This window comes from Serinus canaria, chromosome 1, assembly GCF_022539315.1.
Source record: "Serinus canaria isolate serCan28SL12 chromosome 1, serCan2020, whole genome shotgun sequence".
Lineage (NCBI taxonomy): Eukaryota > Metazoa > Chordata > Aves > Passeriformes > Fringillidae > Serinus > Serinus canaria.
Window position 1 is genome coordinate 28,932,604 of NC_066313.1, and position 22,521 is coordinate 28,955,124.

General features: G+C 45.7%; 1 protein-coding gene across 3 annotated transcripts in view; it reads right to left on the minus strand.

Moving 5' to 3' along the window:
• Positions 1-520: 520 nt before the first annotated feature.
• Positions 521-22,521, minus strand: part of LOC103812492 (alpha-2-macroglobulin) — a 34,445-nt gene continuing 12,444 nt past the window's right edge. Inside the window, exons 12-36 of one of the 3 annotated variants that reach the window (XM_050970412.1) lie at positions 22,165-22,392; positions 20,769-20,832; positions 19,386-19,528; positions 18,903-19,052; positions 18,521-18,691; positions 17,704-17,794; positions 16,189-16,315; positions 15,683-15,911; positions 14,493-14,619; positions 13,774-13,895; positions 11,308-11,359; positions 10,586-10,669; positions 10,302-10,478; positions 9,346-9,430; positions 9,011-9,167; positions 8,670-8,744; positions 6,376-6,541; positions 5,159-5,382; positions 4,582-4,800; positions 4,101-4,228; positions 3,661-3,751; positions 3,013-3,087; positions 2,707-2,809; positions 2,097-2,138; positions 521-664 (exon numbers count right to left, since the gene is read on the minus strand). In XM_050970412.1, coding sequence (XP_050826369.1) covers positions 639-664; positions 2,097-2,138; positions 2,707-2,809; positions 3,013-3,087; positions 3,661-3,751; positions 4,101-4,228; positions 4,582-4,800; positions 5,159-5,382; positions 6,376-6,541; positions 8,670-8,744; positions 9,011-9,167; positions 9,346-9,430; positions 10,302-10,478; positions 10,586-10,669; positions 11,308-11,359; positions 13,774-13,895; positions 14,493-14,619; positions 15,683-15,911; positions 16,189-16,315; positions 17,704-17,794; positions 18,521-18,691; positions 18,903-19,052; positions 19,386-19,528; positions 20,769-20,832; positions 22,165-22,392 — 3,156 coding nt within the window. In that variant the 3' untranslated portion in view covers positions 521-638. Of the gene's footprint in view, positions 665-2,096; positions 2,139-2,706; positions 2,810-3,012; positions 3,088-3,660; positions 3,752-4,100; positions 4,229-4,581; positions 4,801-5,158; positions 5,383-6,375; positions 6,542-8,669; positions 8,745-9,010; positions 9,168-9,345; positions 9,431-10,301; positions 10,479-10,585; positions 10,670-11,307; positions 11,360-13,773; positions 13,896-14,492; positions 14,620-15,682; positions 15,912-16,188; positions 16,316-17,694; positions 17,795-18,520; positions 18,692-18,902; positions 19,053-19,385; positions 19,529-20,768; positions 20,833-22,164; positions 22,393-22,521 lie in introns of all 3 variants that reach the window. The other 2 variants (XM_050970410.1, XM_050970406.1) reach the window with 2 other exon arrangements.

Sequence of the window (22,521 nt, forward strand, 5' to 3'; positions counted from 1 at the left end):
CACACATCCCTCCTGCCCCCTGGCACTCTCTAATCATTGAAGAGGGCAGACTCTGTCTCCTCCCACTCTTCTACAAACAAGAAGCCATCCACCAAGGAGGGGTGTCTACAGGGAAGATCACAGAGGCTGAATTTCATGTAACCTTAGTTGATCTTCCAGGCTGCCTAATGGTGGGAGAAATGGATAACCCTCTGCAGAGATCAGTTCAATGAAGGATGTGGTTTGTGAGCCAGGGGAGAGATGCTGTTCCCAAGAACTACCTATCCTTCTCCATTGATTAGACTGCATGTCAGATGATAAGTTCAGAGAACATAACATAGAGACAGATAAATTAGAAACGCTGACCCCCACTTAGATCATTCTGTCCTCTTTTTTTCCCCCTCACTTCCTAGCCTTATTTCCCTGCACACAGGCATTGTTAGATGGGTTACTCTTTAATCTAAGAAGCCAGGGAGATTAAAGCTGTGACTGAAAGATGAGCAGGAAAAATCAGATTGGGGAACAAATTGCTCAAAAATCATTGGTGAGTACAGTTAATTTATTTGTATACTTCACTTTCCATTCCATGCAGGCATTATTAATGTCATGCTGCAGTGGTGGTGGTGAGGCAGGCAGGTTCCAGCATGTGGGAGGGTTCTTCAGTCATTTCCCTGGTCTGCTTCCTCTGCAAGGATGAAAGAAGATGGGAGGGAACAGGAGTCAGAGAGATGTCCATCTGCTGTCTAAGGTTGAGAGACGGAGGGAGCAAGATGTGGATATGGAAGCCAGGTTGTGTGTGAAGCGCAGTACAGGAGAGAGAGTTGCTGTTTTACCAGGGTGGAAGGTGACTCCCCACTTGTGTCACCTTCAAGGCAGTGTGAGGTTGAGAAAGGGCTGAAATTCTCCCTGACCCACTGGGAGAGATAATCAGAGTGGGGTTTGTCACAACTGAGATGTGCACCGTGCAAACAGGAAAAGCTGGTTGGTGAACCAGTGAGAGAAGTTCTGTTTATTTCTCTGCAAAGAGTGGAAGAAATCTACTGCACTCTGTTGCTCTACTATACAGGGCAGGGAAGGAAGCTTGGCAGCTGGGATCTGCCTTTTAGTCAGTGCAGGCCATCTCTGAACATCTAGACTAATGGACGAGCCTCTTAAGTAGCAATTTTCCATCACCCTTTCCAAGAAAGATAAAATCTCTGCCTTTTAACAGAACTGGGGAAAAGTGGCCTAAAACCTAAGGTCTCCCCATGAGTCTCACACTGGGAAACCAGACCACACCAAAACACCCTTTGGAAATGTTTTACTGAAAACTCAGTGACTTATGCATATTTTTCCATGAAGGGAAGTTGTAGGTTCAGAATCAGCAGAAAACAGCTGTACCTATGGACACTGCTCAGATCAACAAGCATTACGGAACAGAAGTGTGAGAGTTTAGACTCTCTTCTACTTTTCCAGTTAGAAACACTAAAGGAGATAAATGCCACCATTTAACACCAGCAGAAGGCAAAGCTTTTGCCTTCTCCAGGTCCAAATCACTTTTTCCAAATCTGTTCTCAGGTGTCACAGTCAGATCCCGTGAAAAACCATTTCCCAGGAACTCTGCTTTCTGGAAGCCTCCATATTCCAAACTCCTGAAACTGGGCAATTGATGCAAAGCAAGACATGCCAGTCTTCATATTGGAAGACTCCAGATAGGAGAGGAGAAATAACTTTGGTCAGAGCTTTTTACAGAAGCTCCTAAATTACCTGTGCTCCCAAGCCAAATACAAATGGCCTTGCATTGCAGAGAATCTCCCAAAGATGACAGTCCTGACAGCTCAAACTCCAAGTCAATGCTGAGGGCTGCCTGCCCAGGGTTATGAGGCATAGCTGTCTCCTGAGAGGCCCTGGGACAGCAGGAACCTTATCAGGAAGCAGCTGTTCCTCCAGACAGTAGCAGCCAAAGGCAAACTTGCTGGCTCTGTAACTCCTATGCTCTCTGTTTTACACACAAGATCTGCGCCTGTAAGTTGGGCTAATGTCATCCAAATTCAAAAAGGAAGAGACAAGTGCTGGCTGGAAGACCAAAATTATTATGAAGAAGATGTAGAGAGCAACAAAAGAAAGCAGTACCCTACCTGTGGCGCAGGGAGCACTGTATTCCTGCGTGGCAAACTCATCTGGAAAACAGAAGGGAAGGGAGAGCGAGCTGTCATGACCCCTGGCACTGCTGGCAGGGGGATGGGTGCCACAGAGATGCTTTTCCCAGCCCCCCAGAGCAGGCTGGTGCCAGCATCCCCAGTGTCCCCCAGAGATGCCAGCTGGGGTGGGGGCTGCCCCAGTCCCAGCCCTGCCTGGGGGCAGTGGCAGCAAGGCAGAGCCACCCGCACAGGTAGCTCCAGCAGGTCTCCTTGCCAGTGTAGCCAAGGGCTGCTCAGACACCTCCTCCCAGCACACTGGGCTGAGGTGGGCACAGTCAGCTCTGTCATTGTCACCCTGGCACAGCAGCCAGGACAGCAGAGGCACAAGGAGCAGCAGGTCTGCCTGGAAGCACACTGCAGGGCCAGAAAGGAACACGGGGTCCCCAGCATGGATGGCTCTAGCCCAGTCCCTTGGTACTCCCAGAGCTCAGGGCAGGGCTGGGCTGGCAGTGCCAGGCTGGGGCACTGCTGTGGGTCCCCACAGCTCCCGTGGCCCTCCATGTGTCCCCTGCCCAGCCTCGCTGCCATGGGCACTGCTGGCACTCACCTGTCTCGTAGTAGTCGTAGACCTTCACCTGGGCTGGCTTCAGGTCCCGCACGGGGATGTCCCGCTCCACCGTGAAGGAGAAGCTGAGGGTCTCCCTGCCCAACTGGGGAAGGGAAGCAGTAGAGGCTCAGGGGGGCTCTGCACTGCAGGGGCTCCCCTGTGCCTCTGCACTGACCCCAGGCTGGCTCTCCCCAACCACCCGTGCTCTGGGGATGTTAGCAGAGCTCTCCATCTCTATTTTGTGCTGCTGTCATTGTGCTGCAGAGCTCAGTGAGTGCCCCATGGCAGCCCTGGGTTGGTCCTCACCTCCTCAATGTACAGCAAAACATGGTTTGTGTTCACTTCTGTTCGCTGGATCTGGTGGAACCGTGGGTTTGAGAGCTGGGAAAAGGAGGTGTGGATGAGGTTGATGTTCTGAAGGGAAGTTAGTCAATCTTCTTCAATTTCTCCCCACCACTAAAATCTCACCATGGAGGTACTAAGAAATAAAGCACAGGAACTGTACTTCCCAGGGGACTTGTAAAACACTCTTCTGTGAAGCCCTACCTACCAAGACTTCCCACTGCTCCCACTATCTCCGGCTCTTTCACCTACTCGACACAAAAATGGAATGAGGGAGCAGCATTGTCATGGCTGTCACATATCTCCCAAGGCTCCTGAATCCCTGGTATTAGACCTAATTGTCTCCTTCAATCTTTGGATCTGGGGCTACACAGGACATATAACTACAAGCTACCACAAGAAGTTGAGGAGCGGGAAGGGAATGCTGCTACTGGCATCCCTTATTCACCCCTACTCCAGGGCTGAGGGGTGGAAAACCTGGAGAAAAAGATGGACAGGTCTAAGACTGGAGAAGATACTAGGAAAATACTTAAATGCTTCTTTAAATAAATAAATTGATGATCCATATTGGAAACAGATATACTCAAAGAAATGCTTCACACAGCACCATACCTTCCCCACTGAGGACTTCAAGGGGACAAATCCTGACAGCATCTTCACATCAACAATCACCATGTTGGAGACATTGCGCTCCCCTGTGTAACTGAGGAACCAAGCAACAAAGATCCAGTGCACATCAACCCAGAGCTGGGCACACTTCCAGCTTTTCCATAACACTTGGCACCCCAAGAAGTCCTGCCAGTCCAGCACCTTCTTCTCCAGCTCTGCCAGCTTCTCCCAGTCATCTACACAGCCTCCCCCTAGCCCAGCCCTGGGCTGCCCACACAGCAGGACAAGTCCTTCCTCCAGAGCCTCTCCTCACAGAACAGCCGCCTCCTGCCCACCTTCCCAGGAATGTGCTGCACTCTCAGACTGCCTCACCCTGGGGACAACCAGACCTTCCCCTGCTCCCAGGGCTCCAGAGGAAGGCTCAGAGCGAAACGCACACTCACCTGACATTTATGGCAATGTCAAAGACCTTGTGAGCTGTGGAGTCCCCACAGGCCTCCGGGACTGTGTGCACATGGAGCATAAAGGGCGCCTCGTCCTGCGTGGGCTGCACGTTGTACCTCAGGCTGGTCTAGGGGACAGCCAGCAGCTCGGTGTCAGCGTGTGTGAGTGTGTGTGCTCAACGGGGGGGACAGGGGATCCTCTCACACCCGGCCTCCCCACTTCTCACAGCTCCTCCACACCGCAGACACTGCCCTCCTTCTCTCCCACTCTCTTCCACATTCCACCACTCTTTCTGTCCTCTGCCCTTTACCCAGAGCCTTCCACCTCTCCCCCCTCTCCTGTTCTTTACTCTCCTCTATCTCAATGGAAATATTCAATGATCTCAGGGTGTTTTCCAGCCTGGATGATCCTATGATTCTGTCCCCTCCAGCCTGGCCAGGGGCTCCCCTCCCCGATGCCAGCTGTCCCCATCAGCCTCACCTGCAGGTAGACGCATCCTTCACCAGACACCTCCACGCCGTACTCCCCTGGCACCTGGGGAAGGGGCACGCGCTGCAGCAGCAGCCGGTTGCTGGGATCCACTTGGAAATCTTGCTGGAAGTCCCCTCCAGATCGCAGGGCCACTGTGGAAGCTGCCCCCCTCTTGGCATAGGTGGCAGCTCCATACAGGGACAAGGCTTGGAGAGCCACCACGGTGTCCTGAAAGAGACGAGTCCCAGCGTGCCAGCAGGGGATGCAATGAGCCTCTCCTCCTGTAGCCTGTCCTCCTACAGCCTGCTCTTTCTGCCAGCTGGCACCCTCCCTCCATCCTCACTTTCTCCAGTGCTAAGAAGAAAAGACAAAAGGAAAGAGCAGTTGCAGCATATTTCCCTTCCCAGGGGCACTACCTGACATCTTTGTCTGTAGCCTCTCAGGAACTCGGCAGGAACTGCATGGATCCATTGCAGGGCTACAGTTCCCACCTTCCTGACAGAACTTCCTGTGCTCCCACCTGGCTCTCTGACATGTCCCATCTCCTGACCTGGATGTGCGAGGTGGCTAGAGGGAAGCAGCTCACCTGGGTGGAGGAGAAGCCTCCACTGGGGTTCTGCTGGCTGCTGATCCACTTTGCAATAAGGGAAGCAAAAGCCAGCTCCTCCTGGGCAGGGGCTGGCTGCGAGGTGAGCTGAGCCAGGAGCACGTAGGCCGTCATCTCCACTTCTGCAGAGGGAGCTCGGTGGCGGTGGAACGGGAGATCAGCCTCGGGCTCCTTCCCAGGCCGCTGCCAGTGAACAGAGCCATCTTCACAGGAGCCAGGGAGAGAGACAACCAGCAGCTGTTACTAGCAAATACTGCAAGGGACTTCCTGACCTGCTGCCTGATCCAGCTGGGAGGATGGAGCCTCTGGGATGTGTCTGTCATGCAGGGTGAAGTGGGAAGGGTCAGGTTTACACCGAGTATGAGACCGCTGAGCCTCTGGCCTAGACAGCACTTTTCCTAAACTCCACATTCTTGTTGACATTTATGGACTTGGGCACTGCAGGGAACCAGAGACCTCAGGAGGATGCCACTCCTTCCCTCTGTGAGTAGAGATGCCAGGCTCAGGCAGTGACAAACTCTCCCTCTGTGAGGCCAAATGGCCCAAAGAATGTGATCAGGGCTTACCAGTCACCTGCAGGTGGAGAAGGCAAAAGGTGTGGGGGATACTCCCTTCCCATTTCCAGTCCGCACTCCTTGGACCAACCCTCTGTCCAGCCTGACTTAGCCAGATTAGTTCCAAGTGATTACAGGATTTCCCCTGACAGCTCAGAACTTGTGCTGCAGACTCCAAAATGCCCTGTGTGCTCATTTTCTCTCTCAGCACACCCATCTGACTGACATGCCTTGTGCTCTGCAAGCTCACCTGTGTTCTAACATGAGCCCATGCTCTTGAAGGAAGGCAGGAAGGCAGGAAGGCAGGAATGTCCCTGGGCATTGCTAAGCCTTTGCTAAGCAGTGCCTGGCGTGGTGAGAAGATTGGGCTGAGGAGAGAAGGGAGCAGAGACCCCAAGGACTCAGCACCAAGGGAATGGTGCCTGGTGCTTCCTGGCGAGCTCCCTCAGAGCAGAGAAGAAGGACTGGGCCCTGAGAGGGACTTTTCAGTAAAGGAATCCCTTTGCACAAGTCTTTCCTCTCCCTCCACCCTTCCCCACCCACACAGGCCAGTGCCTGCAGCTGCTGCCCCACCAGCAGATGCCAATCTACCAAGGGAAGGTGTAAGGCTGGTGAAAGCCACATCCCACCAGGAACACTCACCCTTTCTCACAGCTTCCTTTTCAAGTGAGTCAAGCAGTGCCTTCCGCTTGTCCCTGTTCCCTGCCAGGGCAAAGGCGTATGCCAGCAGTGCCTTGGTGTACACATGGTTTTCTTTCTGATCTGCTGCTGTTTCCAGGCAGAACAGAGCATTCCGCACCACTGAGTGCTGGAAGGAAAGAGAGAATGAACTACAGGGGATCATGTTGACCTCTACATTGGAACAATAGGAATAGGGATGGTACCTGCGGAGCCTTAGCATCCCACTCTCCGGCCTGACAAAGATTTTACCATTGTGTATCCCTTCCCTCCAGGCCTAATAATTCCTGGAACAAATGGGCAGCCAAAGGCTGTTCCTTATCTTGAATCTACTTTTCTTTTACATGTCTTGTTGTAATGGTTTTTCCCAGTTTCTTTTAAAGACTGTGAAGCAGTGTTCCAATCCTTCTTCCTTGCAAAGAATTACTGGTCTGATTGTATTCTGGTGAAAAGGAGTTCTCTGAAATACTTCCTTGCTTTAGGTTTGATGAATATGTGCTTTCCTCCTCCAGCTATCACCCTGAGACTGTTCTGTGCTTTCACCCTCTGCTCTATCTTTTCCTCTAGTCTGTTGCCCCTTTGCCAGGGCATTTTCAAAAAATTTCACTTTCTGGAAGTAATATAGATTCTAGTTTGCTTGTAAAAGCTATCTCCACACGAGAAAAAAAAGTGTGGTTTTTTTTGCATTTTCTGGAAGGTTTTTTTGCGATACTCAAATTAGCTATGCATATATTGGTTTAAGAGTGCAATCACTACATCAAAGTAAAATGTAGCTACTTTACATGCTGTTATGACTTACAGACACTGTTACACCACAAACCTTCAGCAAGACACGGCTACTCCTCATTTGTGATGGAAAAGCTGCTATAAAATTGAAAAAGTAGCTCTGCAGGGAGAGCATGCCATGACCTGAAAGCTAACAGCACATTCACAGCTTAATAAAGGGTCTAGAAGGAACAGACATACTTTGCTGTTGCTTTGTGCTTTGAATTTCACTGTGTGTGTACTGCAAGATGAAATCCTTTGTGATCCCCTTTGGAGAAGCAGCTCAGTTGGTTTTAAGAAAGCAAAGAATAAAACCAAAACTGGTTGTGTCTATGCCTACTACTGTTTGTACGGCAAATGTTGGGGAGGAGTGCAGTCTAATGACAGGACGTGACAGCAGACACACATGATAAGGACAGTACTATTAAGGTTTTTATCAGGGTTTAACGTGGCTTATTTTACTTATAGAAATACTCTGCATGAGCCTTAATCACTTGAGGACTGTGCTAACCTTAGCTCATGCAGCTTAATTTGAAATGCCCCCATAGCCCACTCAGATTGTGATAAACCTCTTCCTTCACATTCAGTGGCAGTTTTGGACTCAGACAGGGAGCTGGAAAACATCCTCATTATCCACCATGGCTCTGCCTGAGAGCTTGGCTTCTAAATACAGCACATGACAAAGAAAGAATGCTCTTCTGCTGAAGTTAGTGCCATCCATGTCACCTTACTGACAAAATAATTCCTTCTGCTTGTCCTTGCTACACAGGAAAAAACTTTGGACACACAACACTCCCTACTACATTTGGAGCAGAGGGATTGCAAAAGCCTGGCAACCACACTGGCCCAGCAGTCCTTCTGCAGTGATTCCTACCCCAGTTTTACCTGCACCACCACCTTGTCTCAAAGTGAGGGGATCAGAATGACCCAACCCACACTGCTCTTAAATAGGCTTAGGCTTTCCACAGGGTGCCATGATGGTATTCCCTATAGGTATACCTTATCCTTTGAGCATTAAGGATGGGGATTTCCCAAAAAATCATCTAGAAGAAGTAGAGCAAATGACAATGAATGCCTGAGTGTGCCATCTCTTTTTACAGATCTGTGGTTTTGTATCTGCCCAGTAGGCCTGAGAGTGGTTCAACAGGGTTGTACTATTCTAAGAAACAAGGATTTCTGTAGGTGTAGAAAGCCTATTTGGCTCGCTTCAGAGAACTAAATATTATTTAACTCACTTTCAGTCCAAGCTGTATGGAGCAAATCTGTTATCACCCACAGAAGAACTCAGAAAAATGTTAAAGGAAATGTGTATATATAATGGGAGAGGGGAAGAAAATGGAGGAAGATGTTCTTCAGTCTAGACTTGAATGGAAAGACTATTCAGATAGGATTTCTTCTTTCCAAAGGTAAAGGGACCTGATAATCTGGGCATGGGGACGCTAGTAGGGCAGGTTAGTACCATCTGTGGCTCAGGCTGGGGTGCAGACACGTACGGTTACAGGCAGAGGAATCTCCAGCAGTGCAATAGTGATGTAGGCTGCCAGCGTGACCTCATCATTCACTCCACCCTGCAGGGAAACACAAAAGTACTTGTTGATCCCACAGAGTGCCACTGGCTTCTCCCTGTGCTCCATATCTACATCCCGCAGGAACAAGTTCTCCCTGACTTCCTTTTCATGCTCAGTCCTTCAGAAGATGGTGCTGGCTTCTTCCTGCTTCCTTGCTCCCTCCCACACCCCTGAGTGCTGAAATAACTCTTTTGATGCCAGAGTGACTTATGGTCAAGTTCCAGCCTGGCAAAGGCCATGTGGAGCCAACCAGGCAGACTTGTTACCTTCATGGCATTGTTCAGGAGTGTCCCAGAGCTACGGAAACAGCCGTTCTCCTTCTGCTTTTGAGTAAGCCAGATCAAAGCATCCTGGATGTGCTTCTCCTCTATGAAGATGTGAGGCCGGGCCTGGGCAAAGGACTTGAGGACAAAGGCTGTGAGCCTGAAAGTGATAGAGGGAGCCAAGACATCCTGAGGGGGCCCTGTATCCATCAGAGGTTGTAGGGCCCATTTAACTTCACCTCCACTTCCATTCCAAACACCACAATGGCCAAGCACAAGAGAACACTGAGGAATAAGAGGGCATGAATAACAAAAAGCCAGAGGTACTGAAGTCTTACCAGGTATTTCCAGCTTGCCCATAACGTGGCCCAAAGGTGCTATAAGAACCATCCCGGTGTTTGTACTTCAGTTGCCTTTGATACCCTGAAATGAAGAGGGAAAATGTATTTCAGTTGCTGCAGTGCTTTCCAAGGAGGTGTGCAAGGGAAATGCAGCAGACATGGGACACACTGTCTCCCTTGGCTATGGCACAAATGTGACCTGTGCTGCTCAGTATTACAAAGGAAGTTCAGGGAAACCCCCAGCTCTGAATATTCTTGTGCTCTTCCTCTCTCCAAAAACACCTGGAAACTGGCTATCTGTGGTCACTGCTGCTCTCTGCCCAGGACTTCAGGAGGAGAGGTAAATTCATCCCAAACTTGAGAGAAATGGGAGAATGATTCCCAAAGGAGAACTGATTAAAATTGTGAGTCCTACACAGGATAGGAATGCAGAAGACAGGATAATTTTCTTTGGAGGAAATGCAATTTTCCTATGAAAATTACTGAGTCACAACCACCCCTTGCTAGTTGGCAGATGCCCACCGTGTGCACGTGTACTGATGTTGTGTCTGTCATCATGCCCTAGCTAATGTGGTAAAATTCTGCCCTGGTTAAAGGTGAGCAATACTTTCACGCTTCAGTCCTAAGGAGAATTCAAAATCTATAAGCAGCTGCCATGATTAATGGTTACAGTCTAATTTATGTAGTTCATATCACCCTTTTTTATGGAGGGAAATCCTGAGTTATTGCCAGCCCTGGGCTTTTTCTGTGTTCCTGTTTGGATGCTGCTGTCTCTCACCCTGTACCTCAACTCAGCATAGGATTCCTTCTTATAGATACTGTATTGTATACCCCTAAGCTGCCAGTACCCTGCTCCTTTCTAGAGACAGCCTCCAGCAGATTGTCCAGGCCAGTGGCCAACAGTGTCCTTATCCAGTAGCCAAGGGAAGGGAAGAACAAAGGCAAAAGCTCACCGCTCACTAAGTATCCAGTGGCCTTGGATTTGATCTCCTCACTCAGCTGCCCCGTCTTGTTCAGATAGTCCAGGACGTAGATGTTGGGGGCAAACAGGACCATGTTCTGCTCCCCACAGCCAAAGGGCATCTGGAGGAGCTGGTGCAGGTTCTGCATGGCAGTGCCCATGATGTCACCTGGGCAATGGGACAATTCACAGTGTAAACTGGCCATTAGACTGAGCACAGCCTGAAGCGGCAGTGTTTCAAAATAGCGTGTGACACTTTGAGGAGGTTTCACTTACCTAGCACTGAGAAATATGCTCTGGCTGAGCCATCCACCACAGTCTCTGGGAGAGCCAAGGAGACTGTCTGCGACACTGACTCCTCTGGGATAAAAAGCAGATTAATTTGGTTACAATTCCAGATGTATCTACAATGCATGGGTAGCAGCTATCCATGGGTGAGACACCTGAAGAGGGGTTTCCTGACTTCAACAAATCCATTCATCTGTAATTCTCTTGATGAAGTTTCCCATCCTGCAAATTTTGGATTGGGCCTGCAACACCCTCACACACAGGTTGTCATGGACTTCTACATGGCACCATCAACCAGTTTTGACTGACAAATCACCTTTTCCAGACTATTTTTTGGGCCTTTTTCTGCTTTGGTGGGCAGACCTGGCTTACCGCAGAGTCTGGTTTTTGGTTTTACATCTGTTAAATGAAAGGCATTAGAGATAACCATATCAAATCCCAAATACTCTCTCCTTGCACTGACCTGGCCAGCCTCATTTCCTAAAAGATGTGCTTCTCCCTCTCTAATTGTAGACATTGTGACATCCTCAGCTCTTCTTCCACAGGAAGAATTGTTTTCACTGACAGTTGGATGCACATCTAGTTTGTTCAATTTTATCAGATCCCTAGACATTTCTTCTCAGAGTGGAGCACTCACAAACCTTGTATTCCACCTTTGTCTTTAGTTTCTACCTCAGCAAAGACAGTTTTGGAAAACAAAGGGCTCTTACCAGAGGCACAGAGCACAGAGTTGTACGTGGTTTCCACTTCAGTCCCTTCCGGCTTGGGGAAAAGGGCAAGGGGAAAAAAAAGCAAAAAATGAGAAACAACAGCAACAAAGAAAAGGAAAAAATATCAAAAGGGAAGGTAAAAGGCACTTTTTAAAAATTGCCTAGAAATTTTTCTCCTCCATGTGCTAAGCTGAGGATAATTGAGAACTGTAACATACTGGCTAATCACAAGTATGAAATTCTTTTCTTTCTTACTACTGAGAGAGGCCCTGCAGCTTCACAGGTTGTGACGGAGATAACATGCCAGGTGATCTTATCAACAGGGACACAGGACCTGGTCATCTGTGCTGTCACTCACTGTGGCCCAGCCTAGCAGAGCTCTCCAGGCTGTGCTGATGGCCGAGTGCCTGGCACACTGGGAGAATATGTATGCAAGAACTTTGACTGGTGGCAGATAGTGCACCCCAATGCACCTACATGTGACATGCTACAACAACCAAAATTCAAATGTGTGCCACAGTCAACTGGTTTATAAGTCCTAGTCTAGTCTTTGAAGTCAGAAAAGAATCTCTCTTTTCTGTTGAGATGGGTGGAAATATTTTGCAGAGAACTCAGGAATCAAATGTTTACTGGAAAACTGGTTTTGCCAGAATTTATTTTAGTGAGATCCCTGCACCAGTTTTTTAACATCTAAATAGGAGAGTTCTCGTAGTTTCACTACTGGTCTCCAGCTTTTGCCAGCTGATTCTTTTTTTCCACCCCAACATGTGAACAATGGTGTTATTGTCTTCACTTTCTCACAATCAGAATACATTGTCTCTCACTCTTCAGTATGAAAAGACAGAAAAGTACTAAAATAGCAGGAAAAAACAAAAGAAAAAAAGAAAAAGTTTTTTGGATAAACTGTGACAGAACTAAATGCTTTTGTTTGAAAAGGCACCTTCTTGTTTGTTTCAGTACGTCATTCTGATATGTAGCCAAATGAGAAATCCATTGTTTTGTTTGATTTCCAACAGGAGATGAAAATGTACAAACTGTAATTGTTTGAAAGATTTTCCTTTCTAGATGAGAAATTCCTGGGTGAAAAAAATCCTTTTTCCCAAAGAGCTCTCAATGAGAGCTGGTTTCTCGAGGGGCAGGAAGATGCCCTGGGGCCTCTGGCACCCTCACTTCTCTCTCTCCCTGGGCTGCACTGCCTGCTGCAGGGAATACTGCCATCCACATGCTCAGGACAATGCAGCTCATCCCAAGCATGTTACACTGTATCCATCCCTGCTAATTAATTGTTCAGCCTTGGATGCTAATCTCTGATTCCATGCTGTAGGGCTTGCTGTAGATTAATTGCCACATTACAATAACAGGATAGGATGAGCAATTTCTCAGACACCCTGACAGAAGTAACTCTAATGCTTGTTAAGTAATTTACATTCCCCTGCCATCTGTGAGAAGAGACTTTACAGTGCTCTATCTTCCTGTATCTTCCAAGAACTAAACAAACATTCATTTTCCTGATGGGGTATGTGAAATCAGGAAAGTTATTTCCTGAAATGTTAAACAGTTGTTCATGTATTATACATTCAAATCAATCTGTAAAAAAACCCAAAATAACCAAAAAAAAAAAAAAAAAGCCCATGCAGATAGGACTGTTGTTCCATGCAGATAGGACTGTTGTTCCATCATTTCATTCAGGTTAGCAAAGCATTTCCTGAAGCTACATGAATCCTAGCTCTGCCTTACTGAAAACTGGAATGTCTGCAATGTAAGGAGGACTTATGATGATATAAATTTCCCTACATAACAAGCTGGTTCTTTTTTTTTGCTAATAGCATCACTGGGAATCTTATACTGAGGATTAATTTTATGGCTGGCAACTTACCATCTAAAAAGCTATGTTTTTATCATTGCAAAACACTGCTTAAGAAAAGAAGTGTACAAAAGAATGTAAAAACAAAAGGTTGGTTATGTTTTTTTGAACATTCTTAGAGGTGTAATAAAAATAATTCAAAACAGTGACGGTAGTTTTGTTTAGAAATATTTGTAGATAGCAGTGACTGTTCCATATTCCAGAGTACTGGCCATGGGCTGGAGGAGAAGCATAAGCTTTCTGGCTAGTGTTCTATTCACAGCCTTTCCCTGTGATTTATTACAGGCAAACACAAGGATTTCTCATTTTTCTCTGATATGATGTGTCTCGGAAAAACCTGTCATTACTGCCTGCCTTATTATTCCTGTCCCTCCATGGAATGTAAGCCCTGCTTTGACTGTGTGATGGCAGCACCATGAGTTATGGCCTCTACTGGCCTGTGTTCGATTTATCAGTGCTTCTTTTGCAACAGCTTGCAGAATAAGAGTCCCACAAGCCATTATTGCTGCTCTCTTGGCTAGACCAGAAAACTTTATCACACAGCAGCTCTGGCTGCTGCTATTGCTGCTTTTCTGTGCCAGCAGAAGGAGCAGCCCACGTACCTCCACCAGCAGCTGTCTGATGACCGTGTCCCTCTGCCCTTTCTCAGGGGTCTCCACGATGTGGTTCCCGCAGGGCTGCTGGTTCTGTAGGGCCTCAGTGGTCACTGAGAGCTCCACCTGCCCTGGAGGAAACAGGGGTCAGTCAGCCCTGCCAGGCAGAGCCAGGGAAATATGGGTTTGTGTTTGTGCTGGCAGCTCTGTGATGCATTACAGAGAAGCTTTTCCAGGAGGAGAACTAAATCTGAGACAGGGTTTTATCTTGATCCAGATGCAGCTTCCAGATCACCTCCTTTGTGATGGCCACCCGAGCAGGTGTTAGTCCATCAGCGTGGAGAGTAGTGATGGGGAAGGTCTCAAAAATCAAATGGTCTTTCTCTGGGAGGCTTCAGAGAAAGCAAGCTTTGATTAAAAAATTTCAGACCCAAATAGATTAAGACAGGACATTCTTAGCTCCACAGCTGGACTGTCTGAGTTCTTTGCATGCCTTAAGGGAATTTGTGATTTCTATTAAAATGTTGGGAAAGCCGTGGCCTGTAACACATCTTTTGTTTAGGATCTGGAAACTACACCCAGTGTAGTGTCTCAGCATCAAGGCTGGAATTCTGACATAGAGAAGATCCTTCCAAACAGGTTTGGAGTCATCTAGCTCCTCACACCAGAGATCTGGTGCCACACACTGCTATCTGATCCCAGTATCTTCTTGTCATCTGGTCTCTTACCTAGAGATCTTGGTGTTACTGCCCAAGCAACAGTTTTTCTTTCATTCACACAGATGCAGTAGGATTCCTCCTGTTTCCCCACTGGCACAGCCAGGAAATCAGTAGATTCAGCCAGAGACACACTGACCTGCCAGTTGTACAGAGAGGGGTCATGAGGTTTGGACTTGCAGAGAAGCTGGAGCTGTTGCAGACAATGCAGTACATGGAAATGGGTAGTGGAGCTACCTATTATGGGTAATGCAGAGCAAGAGCTGCCTGGTAAAGGAGGAAATGACTGAAATTTACACAGTTGTAGGAGATCAGGGAGGTAAGTGTAGAGAACAGCATCTTTGGAAAGGAAATCAATTCTGGGAAAATTAATAGCACAGACCAGTCGTTCCATGAATTAATAAAGATCTCCCTCATGATTAGTGAGGTGAAGAGATAAAACACCAGCAGTGGGAAAGCTAGTAAGGGAACAAAGAAAAGTAGAACAAGGGAAAAAGGAAAAGTGAGATAAAGAGCCTGTAAATTGCAAACAAAATAGGAAATACAGGGACATAAGTGAGAGTGCATTGAATGACTGGATAAGTGTCCCTCCTTGTTTCAGCTTCATTCCTTTTAGAATAAAAATCTGTATTTATAAAAAACTAAGCAAAGGTGATTGAGATTATGTACTAATCCCTTCCCAAATTTTCTCTTGTCTTTTTATGTTAGAACAAAATGCAGGTAAGAATGGTGAAGCTATATAGCTCTCCTCAGTGTTTTAGGGACAGATGCAACAAATTACAGGAAATCTGCATACTCCAGCAAATCTTCTGTGAAGTTTTGTGAGATGAGACTAAAGATGAGATTAAACCACAAATATCCACCCTGGTGAACTCGGAATTTCCATTTGGGCATGCAATGATTCTGTGATCTGTGAAGAACCCAGGTTCTCTATTTCTGCAGAACAGTGACATAAATTTGTGATGACAAGGCTGGGGCTCTCACTAGCAGTGCTTCAGGCTCTGAATCAAATGCAGCTCTCAAAACTTTGACAGGAAAACACATTCCCTCTTCATTGAATACAACAAGGGTTTGTACATACGTGCACCTACATGAAATCACATTTTCAGATCAGTCATCTGGCTTGGAATACCCAGCTATAAAGGGCCCACTGCAGTCTCCCTGTGGCTGTTAGGCTGAGCAAAGCTGTGAGGATCCCTTACCCTGATGCAGGCAGGCAGGTAGTTGAAAACGGTGGCTTTCAGCGTGAAGGACTCCCCACGCACCACAGAGTAGGGCATGGTGAGCTCCACAAAGAAGGGCTGGAAGGCTCTGAGGGACACTGTCGGGGACAGGCCAAAGCCCGTGTCTGCTGAAGTGCAGAATGCATTGGCTTTCCACTCAGTGATGGTGTCAGGGATGGTCACTTCTAGATCAGCTTTTCCCTCAGAGCTGGTGAGGGACAGAGAACAAGATTTCAGTTGTATTCCGGTGTTCATCTATTCTCCTGCTGAGCAACATCTGCTGACAGCAAACCCCTGCCCAGCTGGGATACAGGCACTGGCTTTTGCATGTTCCTCTAAAGCATCCTGTACTTAATGTCCTTAAAAAATCCCTTTGTCTACTAGAAATATTTCTCTCACTGAAATACTGATACATCCACCGAGGCTTTCACCTAGTCCAAGGTTTTGGCCTAGTGACCACACTCTACATTCTCTTGAACACTTACTTCACTGAAACTATGTCCCAGATCCATGTCTCAGGGAAGTACTTCCGGACAGTCTCCATAGGATTGCCATCAACCATATCTTCTACCATGTCATAACTCATTTCTCCATGCAGATTCATTGCAGAGACTAGAAAATTTTTTCAAGGACAGGAAGAAAGGAAAAGATCTGTCAAACTCCTTTCTAAACCAGGACAACAACTTTCCCTCCAGGTAGTTGCTATTGTTAGGTCAAATTTTAAAATGGAAAGAACAGCTTTGGTATCTTGGCCACTGGAAACATTAATTTCTCTATTGCCCTCTCAGTATTTAATTTTTCTTAATGTTGCTACTCTTCTTACAGAGACTGGATGGAGTTGAGCATTCTTCCCCCACTGCCAGCAAACCCCTCAGTGTCAAAAGAACCATGCAGGATGATATGAGGGCATATTTCTATAGCTATACAGAATCAAATCTGTAACTTACTGTCCACAAATATTACCGTGGCACACAGTTTAATAATCTGGTTGAAGAACTGATTGCATTTATACATGACCAGAAACAGAAGCCACACTTAGCCCTCCATCTAGGACTTTTTTAAAAATGAAAATGGGTCTTAACATCTCTGGCCATCTCACAGTGTTGCATACTGCTGTGCCTTACAAAAGGCTTTTCCAGCAGGCTGAGAAGACTTTACATCTCAAAGCAGACAGCTGTCTTGAGCCATACTCTGATGACTAATCCTCCATTTCCAAACCAAAGATCTGATCCTTATGAGTAGGAAGCTAGAAGCTGTCATTGGACCAAAAGCTACAATTATTTAATTGGAGCTGGGGTACTGCACCATAAAAGTCAGGAACTGGAAGCAATATAGGTGAGTCTTTTATACAGTCTTTCTCATCTCAGATCTGTTTAAGAAAGCAAGCAAAAAAACCCAACATAATTCTCTCTATCTTCACAGTCACTCAGCCTGTAGAGAAATTACATGACCTACGTAGCCCCTTCTAGTCATGTAAATGGGGAAACTGGGAACAGAACCAAATTTCTCAAATTTTTACTAGTGGTAAAATATTGAACCACAGGATTGTACCACTTTCTTATTTGTCTTGGCCCACTTTTTTCCTAGTTGTTTCTCTAGCTATTCCAAGAACGTGGCTGCCTAGAAGCAGATGCTCCTTTTTTAGGTTTTCATAGCTGGATTCAGATCTGATAAGAAAAAAACCCCATTACTTTGTGCTGAAAGACTCCTTTAGTGCCTCCAAGCCCTCTGCTGCTGTAGGGGTGGCATGGGTCACCAAGCACACACAGCTCTAGCCAGGAACATCTGGCTGCCTGGGAAATGCAGGCAGAGGTGAATCAGTTTCATATTTCAGGACTGGGTCTAGAAGGGAGGGATCTGAGTTAGGTCAGCATATCTGAATGCAATCAGATCTGCCTGTGTAATTAATATTCAAAGATTCAGAGAGGGAAGGAAATAGGCAGGGTGGTAAATTTTAGGAGGTTGTGTGAGGGGTAAAACCAAGAAGGTACTAGAACCACTGTAACTCCTTTCCATCATGTGTTCTGGGTAATGCTCGCAGAGTTCAGGCTTATGGATCTTGCTGCTAGTGAAGACTTTTAAGCCCAATTCCTAGTAAACAAAGAGAAAGAAGAACAAAAAATATGCAAAAAAATTGGTTTGAAAATAAACTTTATTTAGTATGTCAGGAATGGATGTACCTAAGTCTGGTATTGATCAGAATAAGAGAGGCTTGTATGTAAATTCCAGATAGGCTTGTTTGACATAGATGTGGAGTCTCTATCGTGTTATTCTCATCCTAAGGCTAAATCCTGGTATGATCAGATAGGAAGGTAAGGCCACAGGCCTACCTTGGGGACACCTGCCTGCATGAAAATGGCGTGTGTGAAATGCACTGGAGGGAGGGTACTCAAAAAACTTTGTGCGGGACACTTGGGGTGCATATGCGTGGATTTATGAGTTATCAAATTAACTGATACTTTAACAAAGACCTATTTAAACCAGAGAAAGAAAACATGAATGAATGAGGAATTTCTAATACTATGGCACTAGATGTAATTTCTCAGGACTGTTTCCTTCTCCAAGCCCATTTGCAGCTGTCTGTACTATGAGGAGACCTTCCAAAGTTTTAATGGTTTAGAGAAGCACTCAGTTACTGTTCTTGGGCTAAGTAGATGTGGAAACTGGGCCTGGTTACTTTCTTGCATACAAACGTGAGCAAGTTTACAGCAAATGAGCTTATCTTTTTATTAAAAAGCCCTTCAGGGCAGGTGAGAAGAAGAGAGGAGACTGAATTCAAAAGGGAACAAAAGAGAAAAATGAAAGGCTGGTGCTTACTTTGAGAATTTCGTAGGCATCCCCTTCGCCGTCAGAAGAAATGGGTACGTAGAGAAATCCATTTAATGACAGATTGTCAAGTGACACACATGGATTGACGTTGTCTTCTTCCAAGTAGTATTCCCTGAAGCTATAACCCTGGCTTTCCTTTAGTGGGAGAAGATTATACACCTGGGGAAATGCGAATAACAGGGAACAATGCAGCAGGTCCCCTCTTACAGGGACAGACACAACCTAACACTCCACTGGTAAATGCCAGCTTCTAAAAAGCAAGTGTAAGGAATGCAACTGTAAAAGTACATTGCCCCATGTCTATAGTGCTGTTAGTGAGGGCTTGCTTGGTTCTTGTACTTGCTCATTACCAAAAGTAGCCAAGACTCACAGAGCTAGGAGAAAGCTCATTTTCAGGTTTCATAAGGAGAACGCTCTTGTCCACTGCACGGAGGGCACACAGGGATCTTGGAGAGGTGTGGACTTGCAGGTGTGTGCTGGAAGCAGGAAGACCTTCCTTGGGTGCAAAACTCAATCTCACCTGCAAATCCAAAAGGTGAGATTTTTCCAGACACTGTTACATTATTATTCTGACACTTCTAGCTGTGTGAACTGAGGTCAGCTGGTGTCTAATGGATATTCATCTTTGATCAACGTAATTAATTAAGATGAGTGATTCTCTTTTTGCTTCTGTCTCGCTCCACGCTTTTTATTTTCATAGCTTTGTAGCTTAGTCTGGTCACCAAACCTCGGTCAATACCTGGTCAGAACATTTCATGAACCCATTGTGAATTCTGCCTTCATTCTGGAAATCTAAACTGAGCTGCTGTCCACAAGACAAACACAGGTTGCATAAACCATGGCTTGTACTCACTTTATTGGGGAGGCACATTTCAACCTGGAAATCCTGTGAACTGGCTATGACTTCCCCACTGGGTGAAGTGGTGTACACAAGCATCTGTGCCACAGGAGCAGCTGCTGGCTCGACAGGGAAGCTCAACCGAAATGTCCCGGAAGCTAACAGAGAGAGCAAGAGGCAGCAAGAGGTTCCAATATGCATTTGCCTTCCCCAGATAAAAAAAGTCAAGTTCACTCCTGATGAATATTTTTGGTTATCAGGGGCTGGCAAACTGACACATGACTAAAATTTGTGGCTGGTGCTGAAGACACCTGCATTCAAAGACCGATTGTGAATTTACAAAACACATGAGTTTGGAGGGCATCTCCTGCCTTCTAGATTCTCCCCCGTTAATTGTGACATAATTTCTTGATTCTCCCAACCATTTTTTTCCCCTCAGGCTCCAAGATCTACAAAAAAATAGTTGAGGCAAAAAAAAAAAGTAACATGAATGTTACAAAAAGGTGACAGGCAGTCAAAGCTGCAGAGTGGCTGAAAGAATAATTTTGGAAGGTTACTGCTAAGCAAGCGCTTATCTGAACACCAAACTATTGCTGCAAACAGGGTGGAAAATGCCCCTCTGTGCCAGAAAACTCTATCAGGGCCTGAGCTTTATGTCACAATCTAGACAAGGTGACAGAACATCCCTTGGTACCAGCCCAGGTGGGGGTTCAGTTGCTGCTCCTAGTGAGGATACAGAACTTTGCACAGCACACAAGATCTTTTACTGCCATAATCCATAATCTATTTATATCCACTGCAGTGCAACTCCTTCTCACAGACTTACAAAATGTCTCCCTCTTCTCATTTTCAAAAGACATTTAAAGTTGCATCACAGCCTGTCTCTGGTACTGAAATGGGTAATCCTTGAACATTTATGTGAATAAATTTAAATGTGTTGCTTAGAACATAGGTATGCATGTGTTTGCATTCTTACAAGGCAGGAATGATTAAAAACCCCCAAAATTAGGGGAACTGAGAGAGACAAAGAAATGGAGGCACGCCCTTCCTACTTGTTTTACACGTGAGTCTCACAACACTGGGAAGCATCCCCAGTCAAAATAGGGTGGAGTGGCCATCAGAAAGTGCTGGTTTTATGAAATGGCCAAAATGTTATACTTATTTTTGGTTGACTTTTCTAACATTTTCTCATTAAAAAAACAGCACCTGTTGGAACTCAGAGAAAACAAGACTAACCAAAGCCACATCATATAAAAAAGCTTAATTTTGAAAATTCAAACATTACATGCAAGGTTTGAATGAAATGTTAAATTCGGTGTTTGAATTGAAGTAATTTATCTACATCCCCCCTGCCCCAAATTACCATCAGAAATGCTAAAAAGACATAGATCTGCTCACCATCTCCAGGATTCACAGTCAGATCATGGGTGTCAGCTAATACAATTTGTCCCTTGGCCATCACCTGTGTAACAGAGAAATCTTCCTGTATTTGTTGTTTCCAGTGTTGAAAGGAGAAGGAATGTTCACTGGGTTAATTGTAAGAGTGTGAGCAACACCAAGAAGGTACTAAAGAAGTGCCAGGCTGGAATTTACTGGGTCTTTGGAAATAGAAATATTTGCTCCTGGGAGGACCACATTGATCATACATATCTTTGCTTTACATATTACATATACATATATTGATATGTATATATCCGTATTACATATTACATTTATAGATCAGGTTCAAATGCATTTTGCCTCTAACCACACATAACTGTGGGAGTCATCTGCACATTTCTAACAATTTGGAACAGACAGGAGATAGAAAAGTCTCTGCATTCCTCTCTCAGTTGCATCATGAAACACTATGAAGAAAAATTTCACCAGGATTAGTTTTATAACTACACAAAGCTGGGACAGAAGACCACAGGCTGCAAAGAATAGGAGCTTGAACAAGGTACCTGAAGTCAGGTAGTAAGCAATAGCCTAAATGCTTCCTGAAATTCCCTCATTTCTAGAAAAAAGATTCCTTTTGCACAGTCAAAAATGCTTTTTATGCAGTTACTTTTGACATGGAATATTTATTCTAAAACACCATATTTGAATTTCAAGATGTGGGATCCGCATCTGTGAAAACGGAAATTCTCTCACTGTTTGTTTCCCGGCTGTATGCACATACTTAAAATCAATTCTCCCAGGCAACTGGGATAAACAGGTATCTTGTCCTTCCATTAATTGTTAGAAGTCTTGAAAATAAGCACATAGACATCCCTAGCATAGGTTTCTATTTTCTTTTTTGAATATCAGCCTGAGTCCCCTGATGTTCTGTGCAGCCCACCAGAACTGAAGTGTCTGTTTTATTGATATTTTAATTGTTCTCCAAAGCTACTCTCATCTTCTCTGCTAGTGTCATTGAATGGGATAACCAGAAAAACAAATTTAGGGAGATAGACATTTGGATATTCATTTGAAACTTCCTGTTCTCCCAAGAGAGACTGACATGTCTCATTGGTCACAGTTCAATTAGTCTCTCTTCTCTGACTCCCAAAATGAACAAATTCATCGTTCTTAATGGCAGCATTTTACAGTCTGTTCCAATTACTGTGGTCTCCCAAAATTCTGGGTACAGAAGCCAGAGAAAAGAGAAAGATTAGCAAAGTGTATTTAATTGATTGCACTGTTGCAGGCCATGGTTTCCATTTCAAATGCTCTCCATCATTACTGGCCATCTAGCAGTGCTCTGGTTGCTCAGTATGGAACATAGCTAGAGGTCACACCGTACTTGATCAAAGTAACCCCAAATGTGTCTTACCAAATAATAAATGACAATTTTCTTCTGCTCCCCTATGGCCTCTGGTGTGAAGATATAGTGCACCTGGACCTCTGCTGAGGAGCCACAACTTAGTGTCTCGGGCTTTGGCTCAATTTTGAGGAAGCTCTTACTGAGGGAGTAGGAGCGAGTTACTCTGCGCGTGGTACGCTTGTAGGACGGTGTCATCCAGTCACTGTCATAACAGTTCAGTTCAGATCTATGATCTGCCTGAGAAGGAAGAATAAAAGGTTCATAGCCAAACAAAATCAGGTATAAAGTCACATAAAAGTCCACAGAAAAACTCTGGATATGTTCTGTATTTTTTTATGCTTAGGAGATTGTGGATAACATGCAGAG